Here is a 25,644-nt window from a genome sequence, read left to right on the forward strand (position 1 = left end):
AGAGCTTTATCAAAACTAGAGCAGCGCTCGCAAAGCTAGATCTCAGTTGAAATTTCTTTTGGGTTCATATCTGCCTCTATCATACGGACATCTGCGTAAGAATAACGACAGAGTGGAGGACTGAATGAGCAATCGGCCGCAGTATGTGGCGCGCTCTCGGCATCGCCGTCCGCATGCCACTGACGCGCTCCCCTCAGACCGAAACTTACCACGTGTAATTTACGAAATAATCAAAACTTGATAATAGCCCGTCGCATTAATAAATAAATCAACAAATGACACTTTAGGATTCATATATTCAAATTATTTCAGAATATGTAAAAAAAATTGTTTCGTAAATTAATATATTTGTGAATGTGCAGACGGTGAGTTTGGAATTTGTATTTTCAAATGATTTTTCTTCAATTAACAATTTTCTTATTTCAGTATATTCATTCTCTTGTTTATTTAAAGCATTGATTCAATATTTGTATGCTTTTGATAAATTGTTTTAAAATTGTATATATATTTTAACACATTATATGTTAGTTTATTACATAAAACTTTTAAAATGATGACCAAATTATTAATAATTAGTATTAATAGTAATAATGATTATCGTTACATTTTATTTATGCGTTTTATAAACAACAATGTATGCATTCACATTTTTCAGCTTTGTGTTTTCGTGCTTATTATTAACAATTTGAATATTAAGTAAAAACTCAATATAGATATTTAATGACTATGATATGAGTATGTATATGCAAACAGGCTAAACAAAAACACGTTGTAGTCTCTTGCAGACCGAATAGTTGTTCAAATATTTGTTTCCGGAGAAGTAAGCATCAGTTAAACACGTCCGCTGTTAATTATTGAGCAGCGTTGAGCAACGTACGCTTCGGCTATTGCGCGTTGATAGCTATTCCAACAATTACTTTGTTGTTTACTTACGCTACGAAAAGATTCTATAGTAAGATTTTGAAGCCGCAAAAACAGTCCTTGCACATTTGTTTTCTATTCACATATATTACCTGTTTTACGAATAAGTTTGATAAATAGACAAATCATTACTTCCTTAACGTCAACGATTTATTAAGTAGCGCCGATATGTAATTTTTTTAACTTATATTCTGCCTTTATTTATTTTAGAAAACTTTAACGTTAAATTGGATCTGAAAATTAAACGTATTAATGTAAAATATAGTCTTTAGTATAAATGAATAGAAACAATTTCTGTTTGATCTACTAATGTATTTATAGATTTGTACCACAATTAAGACTTGCTCTTTATGAAAATATATTTGTGAATATGTATTTATAATACGGAAAAAATTCTGAAGTTAAAAACCATATTTGGTTAGTATTTGCACAAATTATTAGCTAGCATCTCAATCTCTTCATAAATAATCAATGATTTTAACATTAAATAAAATTATTATATGTAATTGTTTATTAAACTATTAATAATATTAATAATTATCACCAATGAATGCTTTTCAGATTTTGATTTGTAACATATGTTAGTCATTGTTTATTATCACGCTTTGTGGGCAGTGATAATATTATATGATTCACAGAAAGCGTCTACGGAAAATCTCGCCTAAAGAACGTAACCCTTTCTGCCTAGACAACCACTGTTACTTTCTTCATTTATGATTACCCTATTTTTAATTGTATTTTATTATCATAAAGAAAATTTGTTACTAAAATAATATATATGGGTCTATTTATATAGAGAACAAAACTTTGATTCAACATGCAGATTTTTAGATGACAGAATCCATGCGCCCGGAGAAAAATACCTCGTCTTGTTCAAACGACCAATTTCCTGATAACCGAGAGGATCATGCGCCATCGCAATCGTCGATTTTTCGGTTTACAAAAATCTCACAGATTCGAATATTTTTAATCCCGTCATATAACGGATACCTCGTTGTTAAAATTAATAATATTTTTAATTGAATTCCTTATTGTGTTTATTTATAAATATTTCCACTATGACATGGGTAAAGAAAGTTTCTAAATGTTTTTTTTTTTATGCTGAAATGGTTTTATAGATATGAAATTCCCAGACAAGCACTCGAGGTTCTAATTAAACCTGATGGATAGTCTCGGACACAGCTGAACTAATTAACGTGGACTATACAGTAGTGACGTTTTCAAGATATAGGTTATTAGTATTAAAAAAGGTAAGTTTTTTTCAGACGGACAAATACCTTTCCAATCAAATTTAAGATATCTGTTAATGTCCTTTACGCGAATGAATTACATTGACGTTTAATGGTTTTTTTTTCTTATTCACACTAAAATCGCTGAATTAAAAAAAATACAAAGTGTTAAGAGAATTCTTGTTAATCCTTGATATTTATAAACTTGGTGGTGTCCCAATACGAGGTAATAAAATCCAAACCAAGGTCGCCAAAAAAACCATTGGATGTAGTTATAGCATAAAGGTTTAAACTAAGTGCTTTCAGAGCGCTGCCACCTCCAACTGGTTGGAGCCGTAAAGCCAACAGGCTAGCAGTGATGGTCTCAATAGAATAAAATTGTCGCGTCGCTTTAAATAAACCCAAACAAAAGTTAAATTACCATCATCATTATTTCAACAGTGCAGACATAGGCCTCTCCGAAGATTACTAATAACCCCGGTTGAAAGCGACCAGCACCCTGCGTCTTGCAGGTACCTTAACAAGGTCTTCTTTCTACTTTGTTAACATTTTTTTTCGGATAGTTATTTTTTACAGCCTAATTTTTTTAAAAAATCATAAATTTTTAATAAAGGTTTTATTCATGTACCAATCCTTCTCTTTAAATGAAACAAAGTAATATATTCAATGTAGTACCTTGGCAATCTTTACACTTTTATTTATGGTTTCAACACGAAGCAAACTTCGTAAGATAACATATTCAATGAACCTTTTTCCCTTCAACATTGCGGTGTCTCAGAATGTTCGTTTTCCAATATTTTGATAGTCCACCCTATTGACGTGTCTGAACTGTGCTTCGCATTTTTCTCAAGCATTATCACGGAAAAGTAGTTACCGGTGTGAGATCGCATCCGCATCATTTTTGAACATTTTTATCCGAGTTTTCGGCACTCTATGTAACGGACGCCGGTTCAATAAACTCTCCAGATAGTCTTTTATATAGTCTAAGTATTGGATCATTACTATCACATCAAATATAAAAAACCCGGGTGGGACTTAATATCTTTTCGTATTATGCAATCAGTGTTGTCACAAGTAGTAATTACGTTGTCACTTGCAAATAAAGTGACTCGGATTTTTCCATTAATGTTCTAGTGGTGGTACATTGAGTTTACTTTTAATGATTTTTACAAAAGTTCACTCAACAATTAAGGTTAATAATGGTGCAAACGGTTGATTTGATTGTTATTACCGCCACTTGCATTACACAAATGATAGTAGCAACCCATGTAATAATAGTACTTATTAAATACAATATATTTTTGGAAGCCTATAGACATATGTAAACTCAGTGTTTTGGAAATAGCAGTGGAACCTTAAGTTTCTGGAGTTAAATCATGCACCCGCAAGCGCAGCGAAGAATGTCCACTCATAAAGTGTACAGACGACCTTGTTAGGCTGACCTCGTGACGCTGGATATAGGCCACTCTTAACTGGTCCTATTGGGAGGCTGAGCGTGTCTCATTTGCTGAAATTATTTTGATGATGTTGCGGTTTATAAAACTAAAATTACATTTAAGTAGGTAACCCATTTAATATCCAAAATTTGTTTCAGTTTCATATGGACACGATATCTTTAAAAACCAATCAATAACATAAAGGGTCCTGCGTGACCGGAAATATGCAGCAACCTTGGTGGCTATATTTGCTTTCTATTTTCTGGCTACGTCTTGATTCTAAGCTCGTAGGCAAGTCATATTTTTTTTACATAAAAATATTAAATTATTTATTCATATCGGCGCATTTTAATTAAAGAATTCACAACACAGGACAGGCTTTCCAACCGGAATTTGCAGAACCCTTATCGAATTTAACAATACCTGTTGGTCGAGACGCTACTTTCAGATGCCTCGTACAAAATCTTGGTGGTTATAGAGTAAGTATATTTTTTTAATAATAAAATGCATTATCAAAATTTATAATACACTAATTTATTTTTTAAACATTATTGACATGTTACAGGTAGGCTGGGTGAAAGCGGATACTAAAGCTATACAAGCGATACATGTGCATGTGATAACTAATAACCACAGAGTGGGCGTGTCACATAACGGTCAAACTGTTTGGAATTTACACATTAAAAACGTTCAAGAGGAGGATCGTGGTCAATACATGTGTCAAATTAATACAGATCCGATGAAAAGCCAGGTAGGCGTTTGAAACATTATAAAACTTTACCGCCCATTAGTTTGACGTCAAAGCGCTCCATTCCATTTTTTCCGTAGAAATGCTCCTTGACGTTGTACTAGATTCTTTCACATTTGAAATTTCTTTATTCTTAAAATATCCATGTATTCGTACCTGCCTATATAGGAATTCTCGTGTCATAATTTCAGGTAAAAACATTTTCCTACTCCGATATAAAATTTTGTCTTCCGGACCCCATTTTTTTAAAGGATAGAAAACGTTACGCACAGAATTAAAAACGTAAAAAATTCTCAACTCATAACCAACACCGACAAGAACAGTAAAGCAATAAAAACTTAAAAGAGCGTATAGCAATAGAATGTCACATGGTATTCCTAAAGTTTCAATTATATAAGAATTGTCGTACTCATTGACTAGTAGTTTAGAAGTTCTTATGTATAACAGCACCATTATAGAAATGGGATTGGTACACCATGCTATTTTCCAAAAATAACTCGCTTTAATACCAATCATAAAAATAATATCAACATTATGATTATTATAGCCATAAATCCAATACACGGATATTGAAAATATCAAAGTATTTATAAGTTGAATAATTTCTGTAGCATCTGCAAAAGCTGCCACTAAATCCGAACAGAACAGCGGACACGAAATCAGACAAAAAAATAATATTAGACTTGCATAACATAAATTTTTATATTTATATGCCAGCGAACAGTTAGTAACTATTATTTCGTGCAAATAAAAATATGATATGCATAAATTAACAAATAAACATGAGAAAATTACCGAAAACCAAAGAAAACTCCAAATCGATCTCTCGTCGTAATAACTAGTTATTTCAGTTACCGATGCAAACATTGAGAAAAATGAACTGTTACCTAATTCTAATACATTTTCTTCTTCGCCATGAAAATAAGACATACTCTTTATACCACTGTAGATAATGAGAGAAAACATTATAGAAAAAAATATAGAAAACAATGACACAGCTATTGAAGTCATAGTTGCGGGACTACGGAACGGAATATCTCGCGACAAAAATGCTAATATTCCATAACCGGTGCCTAGAGAGAGCACTGCGCGGGTCAAAGTAAAGGCACATGATTTCCAATCATAATCATTCCAATTGAAATGAATCTTTGATGCGTACCAAGCACCGCCAGCAGATAAGGCGATACAAAACAATATAAACGATACAAAACATACATAGCCGGCCAATATTTTTATAATTATACGTATTAATTTTTCTTTTTTCAAAAATAAACAAAATATGGCACAACTGATAGAACAACTTATGATAAAGTATTTCCATTGAAACGCACAATTCTTATTCATTGTAATTTTTCTGCCAATTTCACGTTCAAAAAAACAGTAACTTGCTGTTTTCATACCGCAGTCATCGTCAAATAATATTTGTGTTTCTATACAATGTTGAAAAGTGGAAGTGTTTATTCGTTTGACCATACATTTCGTTTCCTTGAAATCATCACAACTGAACCATGGCGGTGGATCTAAAGCCGCGTAGAAAGTGTAATTTAAATACCACGAAGCGAGAACCATTAAGTACATAATTTTATACAACACCAATAGAACGGATCCATAACCAATACTACGCATAATCGGAAGAAAATTCCACATTGAAATCGCACCGCTATTTGTGTACTGTGCTATGCATATCTCTGAATACACCAATGGTATACCAATAAATATAGCTGCCAGGATGTAAATTGTTCCATGAAAATAGAGTCCATTGTGCGATATATCTATTGGTGAAAAAACAACAGTGACTTCGCACATCATCCATATCCAAAGGACAAGTCTATAGTTACCATAAGTTTTCCAGCGACAATCTGACTCCATTCGTATTTAAAATTTTTCCGAATTGTTTTTACGATAACTTTAAACAATTTTTGAAAAATATAACGATATATTATTGAAAAGTAAAACGACAGCTCTTATCTATTACCGCGACCATCTAGACTTTAAAATAAGTACACTTCATTAAAAAAAATATTTTTCTTAGAGGATTTTTGAAAACCTGTAATATAATAATGTATGAGTAACAAAAAGCGAATAATACACGTGTACATGAAACTGCAAGCGAATAATACAAGTGATGCAGGGGGTAACAATTCGTATTTGGTGTTCCTAAATTATCGTGCTGCGCTGTAATTTATACTCGGGTCTGATAACGGCATAAATCCCCAGCGGCGACAGTGCAGCTGCAGGCTTCGACGGCGCCGTCGACGCGGCATGACGCCACTTGACGTAATATGTTACAAAAAATGTTCCACGCCAGACTCCAAGCAGCGTTTCAATCAACTTCACTGATCATAATCATTATCTTAATATTTATTATTTGTTTATATATTTGATTTGATATGAATTAAAAATTGTTACTGAGAAAATTATGTCTGCTGAAAGTGCTTACATTAAAATTTGTTCATTATTATCGTGATCACAGTCGTAAGATGTCCATTGTTAGTCATAGGCTTCCAGTAGATCAGAATATAGTAGAATTCCAATAAGACCGTTGGCAAGCGGCCTTCACCCAGCGTCTCCTGACGACCACAATAAGGTTTCATAGACTTCACTCCCGAAGCCAGCGGCCATCTGTCGCACTAAGTGGCCTGCCCAGTGCAGCTTCAACTTACCGATCCACTAGACTATGTTGATTACTTCCATTCGTTGATGGATCTCCCCGTTCCTCGTTCCACCTACTTAATTAATCAATAATTTGTTAACTTTATATATATAAATATATGTATACATATATATATATATAGTCATAGGCACAGACTGACTTTTAAAAAAAGACCGACAAAACAACAGATGTTGAATCGTCATCGTGTACTTTTATAATATTATAGAAGTTACTTTTTTCTCAGATGGGTTACCTGGACGTTGTTATTCCCCCGGATTTTATTTCGGAAGAAACATCTGGTGATATAATGGTACAGGAAGGTGGAACGGCCCGAGTGTCATGTCGCGCTCGAGGGCAGCCGAATCCGCGAGTCATGTGGAGAAGGGAAGACGGAACAGATTTTTTAATAAGACATGCAAACGGAAGCAGAACTAAAGGTGTGTACTTATACACATATGTACCTATGGATAGATATTATTTGCACATCCATAAACTTTTATAACCTCGAAGTTACATCTTCTCGTTAATATGTATTCGTTACTGCTATTTTTATACTTAAACACTGACAGAAGCTAGACTACACTATACAAACAAATACAATTACACAGAGTTATAAAAATGAAAGAAAAAAAATTGACTTCCACAACGCCATTTCTACGTTTCATTAGCCTAGTATTTTCACTGTACAGGTATACCACGCTCTCAAACTGAAACAGTAATGTTCACTCTTATCCTAAGAAACGAATATGGGCGCCGCATACCCAATAAATATCTAGCAAAATACCTTGTCACCAGTGAATTGTTCATTTTCAAATGACAAAATCGTCGAAGTAACCAACTATTTCAACCAACCTGTATCTCTAGATTTGTTAAAAATATTTTTTCTTAATAATAGCATGACACACACAAATTTTTGCTAAATTTATTAAAGGAAATCAAACGAGAAAATGAATATGTCTTCATGTTTAAGTATATACTAAATTTAATTAATAATTTGCGTCTGAATGTTTTTCATTATTTGTGACAGTTTCGATGTACGAAGATGCAGTACTAACATTTAACAAGATTTCCCGATCGGAAATGGGCGCATACTTGTGCATTGCAAGCAACGGAGTACCTCCATCTGTAAGCAAAAGAATTGTCATCAAAGTTCACTGTACGTGCGTTTTTATTTAAATTTAATGTTTTAAATTAAATGTGTATAGTTTTTGTTCAAATTTTTATAAGATTACTAGCTACATCGTACTGTCAAAATGGTAGAGCTTTTGACAGTCCCATAAACAAATAAACTCCTGAAGTGTATTCTTGAGTGAGGACTTTAATAGTAATAAAAATATTTGCGAAATTCGGATAACCAAATATTAAAATTAATTCTTTTTTGCTTTCTAAGTCTCCGCAGACTTTATATCAAAAAATATTTGCCTGTCGTGTTCCAGTAAAAAAATGTAACTTATTTCATAGTATTAACTTAATAGAGAGTGATTGTGAATAGACGTAAAATCTTTAAAGCTTTTTACTTACAAATGAGCTTTATAATCACCGCTAAATTTTTTACACCTAAAACCAATCAACATGTATATTGAACTTTAATTTAAACTTAAATTAAACTTTATCCACGTTAACCAAAGAAAGATATAATTGTTCGTAATTTTTTATAACTTTAGTATTACCAAGACCTTATTTAATGAAAAAAATAGGTTCGCTTAAAATTGTTTCAGCTGTTATTTCGAGAAAGTTTGGTTGTTTCTTGTTATTAATGGTTGTGTTATTAATGGAGTGGTTTACTTAACTCTTAATCATTTTCAGCTTTTAGACGCTTGTCGCTAAAAAAAGTTTTATTACAATAGAATATTTTACTTGCAGTTCATCCTGTAATTCAAGTACCAAATCAGCTTGTAGGAGCGCCCCTCGGTACTGATGTTACCTTAGAGTGCTATGTGGAGTCATCTCCGAAGTCGATCAATTACTGGGTCAGAGATTCTAGTAAGTGTTTTTTTTTTTTGAAATAATACAAAGTTGTACCCGAAAGTAACGTCCCTTGTTTTTGCATCTCTGTGGATGGATTTGTTTCGAAAAAAACATTCAAAAGGACTGTATGAGAACGTTTATTATTTTCGTGTCTCGTAATTAGTGATATCTTTGAAGGAAATATTTTTAACTTCTTTGGAGAGACGTTACGTAAATATGTATGTAACAGAAATTAAAAAAAAAACTATTGTTTTTCAGTTCTTTGAAACTGTTTAATTTTAATTTTTAATTTTATCACGATTAGGTTTTATTTTTATCAGGTAAAACATTTGTAAAAGGTAATATATATAATATATATGTATAGTTTAATACCTAATAGATGTACGTTGAAGTTTGTTTTCAAGTTTGTGCTACACTGTCGATAATTGCACGACTTCAACTTTTAAACTCCCAGCTGAAATGGCCGCTAACAACGTTCTTCCGATTTATTTTAAAATTCGGTCAATAAATAGCCATTGGACCGTTTTTAATTTGCTGCAAAATTCAATTCCAATACCATTGGAGTCAATATCCTGAGCGCGATTAAATATTCAACCATCGAGAATTGAAGTTTGGTTACGCTATAACTGTCTTTGCTTGTTATATCATGAAAATATTAACCCACAGTTGCCAATGTTAAAAGAAGTACTGGGACATCAGTATTTTTAGTTTAATTTTCAACTTTCGGCCGATAAACGCCCACTGTAAGGCATAGGTCTCTCTCAAAGACCGCCACAATAATGCGCATCCTTCGTCCATCGTCTTCGCGAAACCTTAAATATGTCATCGGTCTACCTTGTGAGAGGTCTAACTACGCCGCTTTCGTAGAACCTTTCAGCCTCAAAAACTGTCGGTTGCATGAACGTTGTGCCTCTTCCACTGCCACTTTAAACAGGCAATTATTTGAACTACGTCAGTGACTTTGGTTCTTCTGCGAATTTTCTCATTTCTGATCCGATTACTCATTAGTAAGTAAGATTACATTTGAAAACCATTGAGTATAATTTTACATGGACTATCTTTCTAGACCGCATTAATTATAAATTACCAAAAATTGTTTTTCGTTTCTTTTTTTAGTCAATCGATAATCAAAATATCAATGTGCCAGGAGTCTTTATATTAATACATAATTTGTTCTAAAACAACATCAATTACTTTTTACTCACGTTTGTATTTACTAACTCTTGAAATATGCATCATGTATAGCAAGTTTAAACAATATAAGCACAAAGTTCAATTTTTAAATATCTTACTTTTGCTGGAGTTAGATTCATTTGTAAATAAGTATAGTTGGTTCTTATCGCAGCATGTTTTGTGTTACCAAGCTAAGCACTAACACTTTCCGTAGTGCGGCATGATTTTGCAAAGCGCCATAATTGGAAAAATCACTAAAAACGAAAGAACCAAGAAGCGGAGAGCAAGGGCTGATCTCGTATAAAAGAAATAAACATATTTATTTGATGAATTATTATTAAACATTAATAGTATTAAACTCTAAAACGAAGCATGAAAATATTAATGATTTTTAAAGTATTGAAATAGCGTTTTTAGTTGAGTCACGCAAACTGATCACCCCGTCGGGAGCATCACTTAGTTGCCATAACTACGACTTAACCGTGTCTTAGGTAATGGCATCTATGTAATTAAAGAAAGTTAAGTTAGTTTAGAATAATTAAAGATAGTATCAATTAAGGTTGATTAGGTTGAGTAATATTCTAAAAATACTAAAGAAACGTAAAGTCAATTAATGAAAAATATTTATTCTTAAGAATACTTTTACCTAATCTTAAACAATATAATTATTTTTAATTTTCCATTATGTTAGCAATATTTACAAATTAATTTTCTACTGAAACTTCGTAAAGTTAAAATTCTGAAGACGACGACGGTTATTCATCTTTAGAAACGAAATGCAATTTATTCTGACGATTTGTTTAACACTGGTTATCGTCTATCACAAATTGTACGGTCTGTTTGAAATTGGTTGAGTTTTTTGGCAAGAGTCGAATCGGGCGTGGCGGTGCTTGCAAGTAATGAGATATTAAGATTTAATTTATGAGTACGTCGGGTTTAAGTCTTAAGAAAATTGACCTATTGTGGTAAAATAAGACAATGCTTGTTAGTTCCGCTCGAGTGGCCACAGCGCGTTTACGACTGCTCCGCAGAGACGGCCGCCGACAATGCTTTTCTTATTTATATCTTATGAATGTACGCCTTTTACCATTTCTATAATAAAAGACTACTCGAATGGAAAAATAGTTTGTGAATCGCTGTTAAAACTTGCTTTTTTACCCTTCTGCAGCATCAGTAATTTTTTCATAAATTTTATAATTATTTATCAACCCGCTTCCAACCGGTCTTATTGGAAATATATGGGAGAGGCATAGGCTTGTGGATATGATATTAATGATTATTATAATTTAGTTTTTCAACAGCCTACATTCATTCACTACTACGTGTAGTCTACTTGTATTCTAGTCTTTGTGGTCCCGTTCGTTCTGTATCCGTACAGGTCGTCAATTTAAAAGGAAGGATCCTACACCAAGACTTTCCTGCCTATCGGTGGTCATCGATACGAAATGTAGTCGCTACACTTCTATTTGCAGATTTTAAGAACTATATCAATAATTTTATTTCGACATTAAAATTCTGTTTTTCAAATTTAATTCTTTAGACAAATGCGACGGCATTTGGTGACTTTTAGCGCACTTTTAAACATCTTGATAGTAACAATCCATGATTCCGTGCCATAGTATTCCAATGTACTACATTTTAAACATCTTTTATAATTTATTTTTGTTCATTTGTTTAACCACACGGTTAGATTAAATATGGACATGGATTATTAATTAATATAGTTCATCTGTGAATAGTTGTTCATCTGTTGCACATTGGACTAAATTGATAAGATTCATCGTAGTAACGCTTGGCACATGGATCAAGGTTGCAGTATATTTTAGGTTTAGTTGTTGTTGCGCCAGGGAACGTATAATGCGTCAAAACTGTTTTCCTTTGTTTATTCTTTACTTTCAAAGTAATCAGTCTTCTGTAATGTTTACGTAATTCTTCCAAACTGATTTTTTTATTGTTCTAGTTACAAAACGTAACACGCATTTTAGTAAAAACAGGATAAAGGTTGCACAAATTATTTTGCTTTTATTTAAATAAAATTTAAGAATATAGTAAGAAAGACATTCGTTAAACCTTTTGACAGAGAATAGACAGATTTTACTTACATTATAGATAAACATTTAGTATAAATTTATTTAGTTCGTAGTATTTTTATTTTATTATTTTATAATACTTTGTGTATAACTAATTATGGACCAAGTTGTAATATTTCGGGCTAAGTATTTAACAACTAAACAGAACAAGTGCCTGTAAACGTTAAATAACAGAGTCTAGAAGCTGCAACCAAGTTTCCGTGCCAGATCAAACATTCCAGTAACTCCAGTGAAGCTTTTGATTCGCTAAGTTTCCGCTTAAACAACCGAACCCACCGAAACCCCGCCCTCAAGTTCCGATAGTGTCTGATCTAGCTGCTATGTTTTAATGAAAAATAATATTCAATCGTAATTATTCATTCCAAATAATCAAATACATTGTCTTACCCCAAAATAGTACTAGATATGTTTGGGATTTCTTCCCTTTGAAATTCATTGACCAAACCAAACATTTAGTGTTGAATCCTATAGAGACTTAATTAAATCTTGAGTCGCTACTTTTTTATCGTAATAGTGCGACCTTTTGTAGAACACTGTAGTCCTAGAAAATGTGAAAATCGTTTTTGAGAAGCCCTTTTATATTACTTCCATGACTTTAAAATATTTAAGTAAATACATTTGTATACGATTCACCGCTATCAATTCGTTATATTAAGGAAGATATTACTTGTAATTTCTTATTAACAATGGTATTTAAAAATTATATTAAATATAACATCTTTAAGATGTCAATGAAGCTAGATAATATACAACAGGTAAAATAATAGAGCATAATTTCAGGCTTAAATATAAATATGAAAAAAACGATCTATATTTCATCTTTATCTAAAATAAATTTAATTATAAATATATATTAACTCTAGCGATTTTGAACGAGTAGCTAATTTTGTAAAGAAAATGAAATTCTAGCGATTATTATACATCTAAGAATAAAATGTTAAAGGAGCGCTGGGTGTTCGTTTATTCAACTGATGAATCCATATTTTATTCATATTGCCACATATAAGGTGCGGAGGCTTCCATCTTTCAATGAGTTCCCAAGGTATTTCAAATGAAATTCTGTATTTTCACAATATATTCTCATATGACGGCGTGTATTACGCGGTTAATGTTAAAAAGTTTCTTCATTGTTCTACTAATATTTAATAATAAAGCTGCCGACAAGATTTAGATCAAACACAGCGATTTAATAAGTGAACAAGTCACGGAATCTTTGGTTCATAATTCCCTAGTGCATAAAACCAAGTGCTTTCCAATATCTAGGAAAAGTAGAAAATTTTATCTCTAGGGAATCATAATAAAACTACCACATCCATTGTAAAGGATCGTAAAATATTAAATAACTAGTTTAATATGTGCTGGAATGCTATTTCTACTTAATCCTTTATTCTTATAATAACGTCGTATACGTCAAGAAAATCTATTTGAGCAGTGTTGCGGCTCCAAATCACACCATTACGTATTCACGAAGGATGACAATATCTCGGATTATATTGCATTTGTTGTTGAGAGCGCACAGTGGTAGAATAACTCAAACGTGTATTATGTACAATTTTATCCTTTGTTTTCTTTCATGTTTTAATAATACTAGTAATATTTTTTCATTGTGATTTATCTCCAGGCCGAATACAACATTATTAAAGAATTGCCAGTCAAGTATAATAATACTTATTTAATCAAACCTCAATTTACTAATCACTAAACAAACATTAGCCAAGATTATAAAACATTATTTAAAAGAAAGTATTTTTTTCTAATGTTTTACGCGTAAAACCTCAAAATTACTTACACATGACTGGACAAATGTAATAAATCAGTTGTTTCAGATTAAGCAACTGTTACATTCAGTGCCAGTAAGAAAACGAGCAGTAATGAGCTGGATGGAGCGATTCGAGCTTTTACTTCGTATTTCTTCCCCTCTATAGCCGTCGGCGGTTTCGCAAAGTTCTCTTCTCAGCAGTTGTCGCCTGAAATTTACGGGTTAATTTTCAATGGGGAACGGTTTTAGAGCTTCCAGTATTTTTAAGTTTTGTAAAATACTTTTCATTGTTTTCGGACATCGCAATTTAACATTCTGTTGGCGCTTACTATTTTTAGTTAAAAAAATATAAACACTGTATAAAGGTCCCTGAAAGGGCATCTTATTAATAAAAAAATGAAAAGAGCAAAGTCAACACCAAGGGATCCGTTCAGTAAAGCGTGACGCATTATTTTAACAGCGAACAATTTGGCTCACTAAAGGTAAGGGGTTGATCTGATATTGTGGTGATTTTTTGTCACGACCGCCTTTACGTCCGACATTTATTATTATTCAATACTTAGGAGAATTCAGCGTGAACTTTAATAGAAATATTAAAAATCTTTTCTCGCTTCCAAACTGTTCACGTTTATAATTATAAAATATAAATAATGCATTTTACAGTCAGGGATCACGTATATACAAATCAAAATACTTTGTGTTTGCCAAGAAAGTTGTAATAAAATCGATAACACCGGGACTGATTTGTTTCGTGAAGTTTTTTGTTGTATCAAATTCGGAACCGATTAGGCGAAGTCACACGGTTTCTTATTAACTTTAATTTATGCCGTAAACTAACAATTTAAAAAAAAAACTTGATCGAAAAGAGGATGAAAATTTATTTAATTAATTAACAAATGAAGGCATTCTCGTCAACATAAAACGTATGTGTAAAAATATGAGAATGTGCACAGAACAGAATTGGTAAAATGTAAATGCAAAACTCTCTAGTTTTGCTGTAATAAAACTAACAATTCTTGGTACTCTAACTCTACTCATAAACACATTCACCGTGACGCAAATCTATTGACTTTCGTCGTAACATCAGCCAAGTATTCGTGTATATGTTATTTTTGTACCGAAAATCGATTTGATTATTTTAAGATCCCTTTCTCTAATAATATTATGAATGAATAAATGAAGCCATTTGTTTCCAAATCTTAAAAAAATACATTAATAGTAATGTCAGTTATGTTTCCTTAAAGAAACTAATTAATATTACTTATTAGTATTATTGGTAGCTTTTTTTTTATTTGGACCTCTCTTCGGATGTAGCTCTCCTCCTGCGTATTTTGCCTGTTCTCACAGTCTTTTACTGAGATTTCCAATGTATCATTTCTCTATATTTTGTATGGCCGAACATCTTTTCTTTTGCTAATTTCTTTCCATTTCCTCGTCAGTAGTGTCCACTTTTTATCTTTACAGCTAAGCACACAAAGTTATACCGCACATCAATTCTTGAATGGTGTGCTTTACCTGGAATACTAATGAAAATTTGATTATCCCAGTTACAAGTCATAGAAGTACCTGACAAACGAGGCGGAAATTATTGTTCCAATATGTTTTATTTATAAACTCTTTTAGAGAGCTGTTAATAGTGACATTCACTCTACATCAGTTCTAGAAAAAAGATATTGTTTGCTGTCTTATTAAATATCAACAAATAACTACACCTTAGAACATAAAAATTTAACACGAGTACAATATATTCGGTATTTGTTGGACACGTGGCACTTAGCAATACGTATATTACTATTTGTGTTTTTATTTAAAATTTATTTAGTTTTAGCAGTGTCGTGCAATGGCTTACATTTCCTGCGCGTTTGTTGGTACATTTTATAATATGAGAGTCGAAAGTCTTTAAGGAAAAATATCGTCAAAAACGCATTTAGAACCTTCGTAGCTTAAAGTTGAAGAATATTGAGGTTATTTATCATCAATTTAATTGTAGATTTTAATCAAAGAAATTCTTCTTATTGCTTCACCTCACGCACGCAAAAAAGCTTATGTGTGTGGAAAAGAATATCGCATATATAATCGTTTCATTTATTTAATTACATGAATATAATTATAAAAGCAATGTTGGGCCCAGGTCCAAGTGATAAATTCAATATATATTCAATCATTCTGAAACTGTTAAATGTTTCCAATATTGTCAGTTTTCTTTAGTTATAGGTAAAGTTCGCACAGTGTATTAAAAGGCTTCCAGTTATTTATGACGAAGCGATTTACAGCCTTGTCTATACAATGTCTGATCAAGGGAGATCTCATTAAAATTTTGATTTTGAGCTTTTCTGAAAACAATGCAACATTTTTCGATATTATTCATGTGATATTATTCTTTATTGGACTTGATTTTCATCATCGCAATACAAAAAATCTTTGACACTGTTATCAAAATGATATTTTTTTTTACTTACGGCTCTATAATAAATACATGGAACTATCTTCGAACGCATCCTGCCAATTTTCAATAACACTAAATTCTGTTTCTTATTTCACTGTCTACTCGCCAGTATTAATCCATAGATTGATTTTTTTAAACGACATATAGTTTCTTTCTTTTCAAAGTTTTGTGGTTGTGACATGTTTTCTTATGTCATATAGTAAAAAGGCAGTCACAGCATTCATTTAACGTATAAAGAAAAATTACAGTCTTAAAGTATTTTGTGGCGAAACTTATCACACATCTCACTGAAAAGTATTTTATAACTGGAACATTCATGGTGATTGAACATAGAGGGTGATTTTAGCAGTGGTAGCTCATCGCAGACGATTGCAGATCGCGAGTTCAATTCCCGAAATTCAATTTAATATAAATCTTATTTTGTGTATTCATTATGTAGGATTGGCACTGCCTACAAAAAAGTATTCAAAGCTTGGACTAAAATATACTAAATCGAATAAGGATAAATACTATCTAACATAATTCGATTGAGTAGTTATACTATTTATCATCACATTATTTCTTTTCTTTAAATTCGTTGTTTTTCAATATACCGTACGTTAATTGCCTGCATATGATTAATAAATTCAGACCTTTAATGTTTTTACATCTATGACCAATCACCTTGTCATATAGTCGATTTGGAAAAAAAAAACTACTTGTTGTACATGTTTCTAGTAGTGTCTATGTGTATCTTCTTTTCAAAGCATTAATCCACTTTTCAACCTTATCGCTTTGTAAAGTTTCCATGACACTGTATGGGTTGGTAAAATTGATTATCGATTCAACATTCTTGCACATGAAGGATGATAGTTGGTTATCTCCATAAGATGGCACAGAGATTTCTTTGCTTTTAAATAATTGTACGCGTCTTTGTAAAAAATTATCTGTGAGTTTCATCATTATTACTCTGTACGATTGTTGTAATGATCCTAATGTAATGTTCTGCAATTCTGACATGAATTTTTTCGCCGTGGATTATTCTCTATGATGACAACTACATAATCGTTATTTCCTCCGAAAATTCTTTGGTTTGCAAAATTTATTTAGTTTTTAAATAAATAATATTGTTAAGTTTCTTTGGAAGGTGTGTGTGTGTATTTTTTTTTGTCAATTCTGTTCTCTTCTGTGAATTTCCTCGTTTTTTTTTTCAGTTTCAGCAAGTCCTATATGATGAAACTTTATATATATTTAGTTTTTTTTTCAACTTCTTACATAAAACTTATCATATATTTATTTTATTATTATATACATATTTGAGTTTTTTTTTCAATTTCTTACATAAAACTGAATTTCAGTAATGAAAAGCCTGTTATAGGTATTTTACATTTAATAAAGTACAGATTGTTTCATCGGGACAGTGTGTGGTTAAATTCGAAATAGCGGAGAAGCTTCGTTTCCTCTTATTCCATTACGTGATGCAGTTTACAGCGCTCGTGTGCAAATACTTAGGGGCTTCGAGGAAGGTCATAACAATTTGAGTAGAATAACCGGGTCCATACTTTCTGTAAATTCTAAAACGACAAATTACATCTAATTTTTTTTTCGTAAACTAATGCAATATAATATACGGTTGTATAATATAATTACATTTGGTGGTAATCTAAATAGATTTTTACATCCAAAATAATTTGAAAACGATTCAAATGTATTAGTTAAAATAAAACTAGAGATTACACATACAAAAAAAACTCGTTTCACATTGCATGTTGTAGAAAACTTTTAAATTATATTATTTTATATAATTACATTATTGCCTTCATTTTATTTGTAAATCACATTCTCTTTAATTTTAATGATTTACTTTTATTATTAATCTATGATTAGGGTCACATTGATGCAAGGATTTCTTTCAGGGTTTTGGGTTTTATCCATTCACAAATGTCCCTAAATGATCAGTAAGATTAGTTGCTGAACAGTTTTCCCTGAACAGTTTCGCCGCATACGGCTTACGAACCTATTCCTAGAATCATCTTCTATTTTTAGTGGTACATTTAAATGTAAAATGCATTAAGTATCAATTCGTTAGAGACCAAAGTATGATTCATGTTACACCAGGCGGCCGTCGATCAAGCCTTTGTTTGCTTGAAAACTTGTTGGAAATGACAAGCACTTTCACTACAATCCGCAACGAAAACCAGCGCGAAGGGGACCGGCGCTGTATCGTCATTTTCGTTTGTCATCAATCTATGTTAGGGCGGCTGACATGTAAGTGTTAATTAAGCAGGCCTCACTCGAGCAATATTAAGAGTGTTACAGTGTTATTTTAGACATTAATTGTGATCAAATTTCTTGTCATAATGAAAAGGGGGCGGAGTGGCTTGGTAGAATTTTGTAAATTTGTTCGAAAGCCATTTTCGCCGCACATCCCTAAGCCGGCAAAGTACGTTGAAGTAAACAAACAGAAGTTTCGATCGAAATTAAGATTAGACATTTCTCGTGTTATCGTTTCCTTTTGAAGTCCCTAACGGACTGATAAGATTGCATTTTTAATCAGTTTGCCTTCACTGAAAACTCTGTTACTTGTCTATTAATTTGTAAACATGGTTAGGTAATTTTGTAATTTAACAAGATTGTTAAATTGTTGAATCCACGTTAAATTAAATAAATACCAACAAGAGTTTTCATTAAATATATACAAAAAAACTTTTACTTTTTTCTTTAGTAAGCGGTGTACTTTTTAGTAATTTACAAAATAAATAAATGATTAGTTTTTAAAAACAAACCGTCGGCCAATCTAAAATATAAAACAATTTCAAGCACACTTTATGTTGCGAATAGAAGAGAAAATGGAAGCTCTAAAACGAGCGCGAGGTGTAGTAGAACGCAACAGTATTTTCGTAAGAAAGCTAGTCACTTTATCATTTGTGGACAACAGACGCCGGGGCTTACTGAGCTCTGCCAGGGTGAACGACATAACGGGATGGAAGGATTGTTTTGATCGTCAGGAACTACAAGAAAATAGCAGCAATTTTTAAACTATTAATAATACTGTCAACGCTCTGCGTCAATTTCGTAAATAATTATTTTTATAAACAGTACACGAATTAATTTATCAGATCACTTTCATGAGATATTTTACAAAAGCAATTAAGTACGTAACCAAAAGCTTTTTGATAAACTTACGGACAATGGAATGAATTGTTAATTTTCTGTTTCGATTACAGTTTCAAATATATCTCATTTAGAACTTGATGCTTAAAAGTTGTTGATTCAATTGTGTTTATAATGGTTCCTTACTTTACAAGGAATTCAAAGTGCCGGTTTAATAGACAAGTTTTGATAAAAAATATAATTCCGGTCAAAAGTTCGGTCATAAACACTTCGTTGAATTAAAATTTAATAAAATATTCCCAATGTTTGTTTATAATACTCTTTGTTACGTAAAATACGGGCCTGAAACCAATCGTCGAGAGCTTAATATTGTTTGTAAAATTAATTGTATATCGTTCCAGACTAGTTTCAGTTTTGTTCAGAAGTGTGCTGGTCCTAAGTTCATAATATTTAATATCCGTTTACGAATACAGAAAAAGAGGTTCCGAAACGTATATAATAACCATTTATAATACAGATACAGGCAGGTTTCACATGCCCGAAACCATCTAAAAAGGTGCTGTAGCGGTACCTATTTGGTTTGGTTTGTGGCATTTATATCCAGTATGTATCGGGAGTTTTTAGGCAATTTTTCAGTTTGAGGACACCGTATGTGTTATAATTAATCTAATGAGAATGAGATTAATCTAATGAAATTTACCAATTCAAGTGTAAGGTGATTGAATGCATATGCCGAGTTACATATACTTTCGTAATTAAAAAATCTTTATGATTATTTTCCGCGCATTAGGCATATTTGTAATGAGAGAAAGGGAAGTACCAGTCGCTCCGTTTCGTCAATTCGTCGTTTACATTCGCAGCCGCAGAGCTGGTTCTCAATTTTTCTTGGCCTCAACCTCGCCGCAATTTTCTAAAACGTAGTACAAAGGTAGCACTATAAGTATAAGCTTCAAATGATAAATTATAAAGTAATATTAATATATTTTTAAAAATAAAATACAGTACTATATGTAAAAATTTAAAACATTAAATATTTTACATGTATATCCATCCCAATAGAATTTATACTGTTATCGTAGTTCAATAACAAAACATAATAAAACGCATTTCAGAGCTATCAATTTATTCATTTATTTAATGTATTAACATTAAATAATGATTAGCCAAAAAATAAGTTTTCTTTCTCTGAAACTAAATAACTTTAATTGTGATGTGATTATATTTGCACTGTAATGCGTTGCGTAATTGTAAATGAATAGTTCAGCAGTTGCGAAGGAAGTTTTAATCTGATCTGTGTTTTGTATAGAATATGTAAACTTTTGTTCTGACAATTTTGACGTAATTTTTCTTTCAATAAAAACCTTCCTTTTACTTTAACAAAATATGAAAGATAATACCTGAATTGTTAAAACCGTTTGCTGTTATTGAGCTTACCAATAATTGCAAGTAAAAAAAAGAAATAAAAATGCTTACTTTTTTAGATGAAATGGTGATATCATCAAATAAATACGAGGTTATGAATACAATGATAAGCTCTTTTGAAAGTCGCATGACACTCACTGTACGTGGATTGGAGAAGAATGACGTCGGCGGTTACAGATGTGTGGCAAAAAATTCTCTTGGCGAAGTTGATAGTGTCATCAGGCTGTACGGTTAGTATTACTTTAAATTTTGTTAAAACAAACAGTATTCGATCATTGTCATAATTAAAAATAATGTAAGTAAAATTTTGACCGGAATATTCTCTAGGTGCGATGTTGTGTAAAGGGTTTTTTATTAATTTTAACCAGCATTGCATTGTTAATTGTGAACTCTATACTCACCTTATCAATTTATATTCCAAGATTAAAATATTAATTCTGGGTTTAATAAAAATTAATTACTAGTAATGAAACAAATTTGATTCAACAAGCAAAATATGCGATAAAATTTACGATCCTTTACTGGAAAATTGAGAATACTATGACCGTATGCTCTTACTGTTATATATTTTGTGATTATATTTTTTTATTTATTGAAGTGTCAGTTTAACCAACGTGAAAACTAAGTATATTTTTGTAATTTCATGGTCAATAAAATAGAAAAAGTGCCACTAACGCATGTATAACAGTTCATTTACATACAATGTTCCTTATTCTAGATCTATAAAAAATATTGTAGACAATACAATATTATGCACACTAAATAGTTTATGAGCAGCGGTAGCCCAGCGCTCGAGGGCTACGATCTTAGCTCGCGGGTTTCATTCCCGGGATACAATCCAATGTAATTTACACTTTGGGCATTATTTAGGGTAGGCAGCAAAATCTTCTGCATACCATAATACGACACTGCGATCGCCAAGCCGTCTGCCTGGCGTAGCGATTATGGCATATCTTCCATTGATCTTGAGATGGTTTTTGAAAAATGTTTTGTGTTCTATATGATAACCATTCCAATATTTTTTATAATATAACTTAAAATTATATCACATTATTTATGGATAATGACCAAAACAATATTCGGTGCGATATTACTTATTCGACGGCCTTCCATTGCCTTCAGTCGATAGTTGGCAGTTTGAAGTGTTTTAAAATGGTTTTATAAAGAACTAGCTTCTCCACTCTTTGTATGCGGCGGATGTAATTTCATATCTATTTACTAAAAATAGATATGAAATTACATCCGCAAATTTAACATGCAAAAAATATTTTTGTCAACATTATACCTATGAAAGCTAAATGAAAACTTTCATTTTTTTTAATTTGTTTCGGAAGATTTGTTTTAGCCGAACTTAAAGAATAAAAAGAATGAAAGCCTTATGGTTGTAGATATCTTGATGAGTCTGTACATAAGTGGAAATCTCTTTTGTGTATATGTATTTATATGTGTATATATATATATATATATATATATATATATATATATATATATATATATATATATATATAAGGTAATAATTAAAACTATTTAACCAATTGAACAATCTTGAATAATATTAGCTATTATTAACAGTACAATAGATTTACGCAGCAAAATCACTGCTGCTAATGGTATAATACTCGAAATGACCTAAATGGGCAGCGATGCATTGTGGAGCGTAGCTCAAGATATACTAGTGTGATTATCTTATAACAATGTACGATTAACAATAAGGTTTTACGAAGGAAAGAGACGGTCTAGCCAAAATCTGACTGTAGTACATAAGTCAAGTTTAAAGATAAAGCAAAATAGTGTTGCAGATTACTGCTACCGGATTAAATTCATTAACTTCTGTAAAATATGAACAAGAAAATTTGGTAGTTAAACATGATAAAGCGTTATCTGATATATATATATATATATATATATATATGAAGATCATAAGACGTCAATAATTTATGACTACATTGCGAATTTAGTCATTGACAGTAATCGAAAGCTTAAATGTGAACATTCGAGAACAGAAATAGTCGTCGCAAGTCTTTATTTTAATGTAATTGCTTAATATTTAAATCAGTATCAAAAATATATATATATATATAAAACCATTAAATATAATGTAATCACAGACTCTTCTCTATACATAATAGAGAATATTCAGAGTAATTTACCCATAGTTTTAAAAACTCTTAAGGGATTAGTGAAAAGTCCATTCACTGTCAATTTTTCTGTGGTGCAAATTATTAAAAATTAATGATTTTAGCAATAGTCAATAACCTAACGATCACATAGTAAGAAATATCGTTTTTAAAGTTCAAATTACTACATATTAAAATTGATTATTGTTCACCACCTGTCCCAGTAGACTTGGTACTTTCAGAAACTAATAGCTGATCCCAATTCAAAAGGAAAAATAAATAAATATAACATATTTCGGAGCGAATACTTCATATTAGGTTTCTGGAAATTTTTTTTTGTTAGGAATCCACATTCACTCCTTTCCACCTAAAACTTATCATCCTGTATTTAAATGGTATAAAGCAGATTATAATTTGCATAAATTGTAACCTACCCCATATCATTGATATATCATTCATATATTATATAATAATCTTATATATTCATAAAATAATTATATAAATGGTATAGGCCAAATATCAGATGTATAAAATTATAATTTATTTAAATTATAATTTTCCTTAAATACATTAACAATTTACGTTTTGTAACTTCTGAGACAGCCGTCGAAATGTGTGAATATTTTTATGCTATTTCTATGAGAGTAACAACTTGCCCATTAAGAGACTTCATACTAAGTTTTGTCTTATTTTATGTGTTCATTTATGTTCATTTTTTATACGAAACCTATAGAGTACTCAGTTTTACAGACGTGTCATTTTTGCAGAGATTCCTGGCCCGGGTCAAATAATTAACTACAGCACGGATTACAGCAAAGGAGACTACAAATTTTCAACTCCGCTGGAAGGTCCCGACAATCAATTTGGATCTGCAGAACGTTCAGACGATGAAGATGAAAAGGACAGTTCAACCGACACTCTTAATGGACTATTTATAACAAATCCTAACGAAATTTCGAACAGAACCCTTCATTTGTCACGATCAAATGCAATTAGTAAATTTAACTTTAGCAATAAAGTTCATAAGATCATAGATAAATTAGAAATCGAAAATAAAAAGAACTTAGCTTCCAGAGATAATCACAAAAAAACTATGCAGACGACTATTTATTTTGTAATAATTGTTATGTTGTTTTTGTAATATTCAATATATAAAGATGTTGTATTTATATAAGGCAAATAAACTACTTAATCTTTTTCACTGGTTGTAAATAATATTTGGTCACTTTCTCAACTAGCTTAAAGCAGAAGCACCTTTTATCAAAAGGATTATTTAGAAACAATAAAACCAGTTTTTTTCACAAATTAAGCAACTAAAAATGTATCCAGTCACCCTTTTATTACTTTAATACAAACTCTCAGGCTAATAAACCTAATTGAACATATCGGGGCTGGTGGAAAATTGGTATTGATGTGAAAGTTCCGGACTTTGAAAATTAATATGCGACTAATGTTATAAGATACACGATGCTATTGGTTTTTAAATATTAATATTTAAAGATTTATTATAATGTGAAAAAGCTTTCCATAATTTTTAAAAATCTTTTTGTTGCATCTAGTTATGTTTTAAAATCTATAAATTATGACTAAACTAAGTAAATTCAATAAAAAATATTGTAATTTATATTAATTATTAATATTGGCGCTATTTATGCTGCTTTGACAGTAAATATAGTGAATACGTATACACATCGACTACCTGCTGCTTTTCTTTCTCCTGTTACCATATTATGGTTGTCTCGAGAAATTACCTCGAGTGATAAGACCGCCCATTGTATTTTTAAAATATATTGTTTTTGTTATTTTAGCTGTATATTTTTCTTTATGATGTTACGTGTACATTAAAGAGTATTAAATTAAATATGATTAATGAATTTCTGATTTCACGTTCTTTAAAACCTTTTTTTAATAAGATTAATTTCAATGTTTCAAATAATTTGGACTTTTTTTCAATTTCAAGTTTTTCAATCAACGTCCGATATTTTGTCATTCTTCAAAATCATTGAAAAATCTGTGGAATGTAACATGGGCAAAAAGAAACATTTGTCTTTAAATAATTGAACTTTATTAAATTTATTGAAAATGTTCAAAAACAAATTAACGCATTTTTTATACAATAAACTAACCTAACATTATCAAGTAAATTTTTACGAAATATGAACTCATTAATTAAATGTTACATTATTCCCTGTGTCTAAATGATAAATAAGAATATTAAAAAAATAGTTTTGCCAACGACAACATGTGCGAAAACTATTAGTAGCTCGCAAATACAAACAAAAGATAATTAAAAGTATTTAGAGCATATACAATGCAACTGTGATTATTGTACAATAAAAAAACTTTTAGTCTAGTGTCAAGGACACAGCGTTAAAACGCAACATACGTTAAATTTAATTATTATAATTGTTATTTAAATACAATTATAATTGGGTTACGATTAATATACAGATTTTAATTTCCTCAAAATAAGTCCTGAAACCAAAATTTCAATTAAGATTTTTCTGTGACAAAAAATTTTTTAATCACACGTAAATAGTCAAAAATCGTAACTGAGAAATAATAATGACTTTCTCATTTTGATAATGT

At 31.2% G+C, this 25,644-nt stretch overlaps 1 protein-coding gene across 1 annotated transcript; it reads left to right on the forward strand.

Annotated features, from left to right (window-relative positions):
* Positions 1-202: 202 nt before the first annotated feature.
* On the forward strand, positions 203-24,218 carry LOC137926875 (lachesin-like). The gene is made up of 10 exons (XM_068770608.1): positions 203-365; positions 2,040-2,171; positions 3,745-3,877; positions 3,959-4,065; positions 4,152-4,337; positions 7,232-7,424; positions 8,015-8,143; positions 8,851-8,970; positions 20,998-21,168; positions 23,823-24,218. The coding sequence occupies exons 3-10, from the start codon at positions 3,811-3,813 to the stop codon at positions 24,194-24,196; spliced, it is 1,347 nt and encodes a 448-aa protein (XP_068626709.1). The 5' UTR covers positions 203-365; positions 2,040-2,171; positions 3,745-3,810; the 3' UTR covers positions 24,197-24,218.
* The last annotated feature ends 1,426 nt before the right edge of the window (positions 24,219-25,644 follow it).

Source organism: Battus philenor, unplaced genomic scaffold, assembly GCF_028537555.1.
Source record: "Battus philenor isolate CCGP_79_NKW_IND1 unplaced genomic scaffold, ilBatPhil1.0.hap1 SCAF_3, whole genome shotgun sequence".
NCBI classification, from domain to species: Eukaryota; Metazoa; Arthropoda; class Insecta; order Lepidoptera; family Papilionidae; genus Battus; species Battus philenor.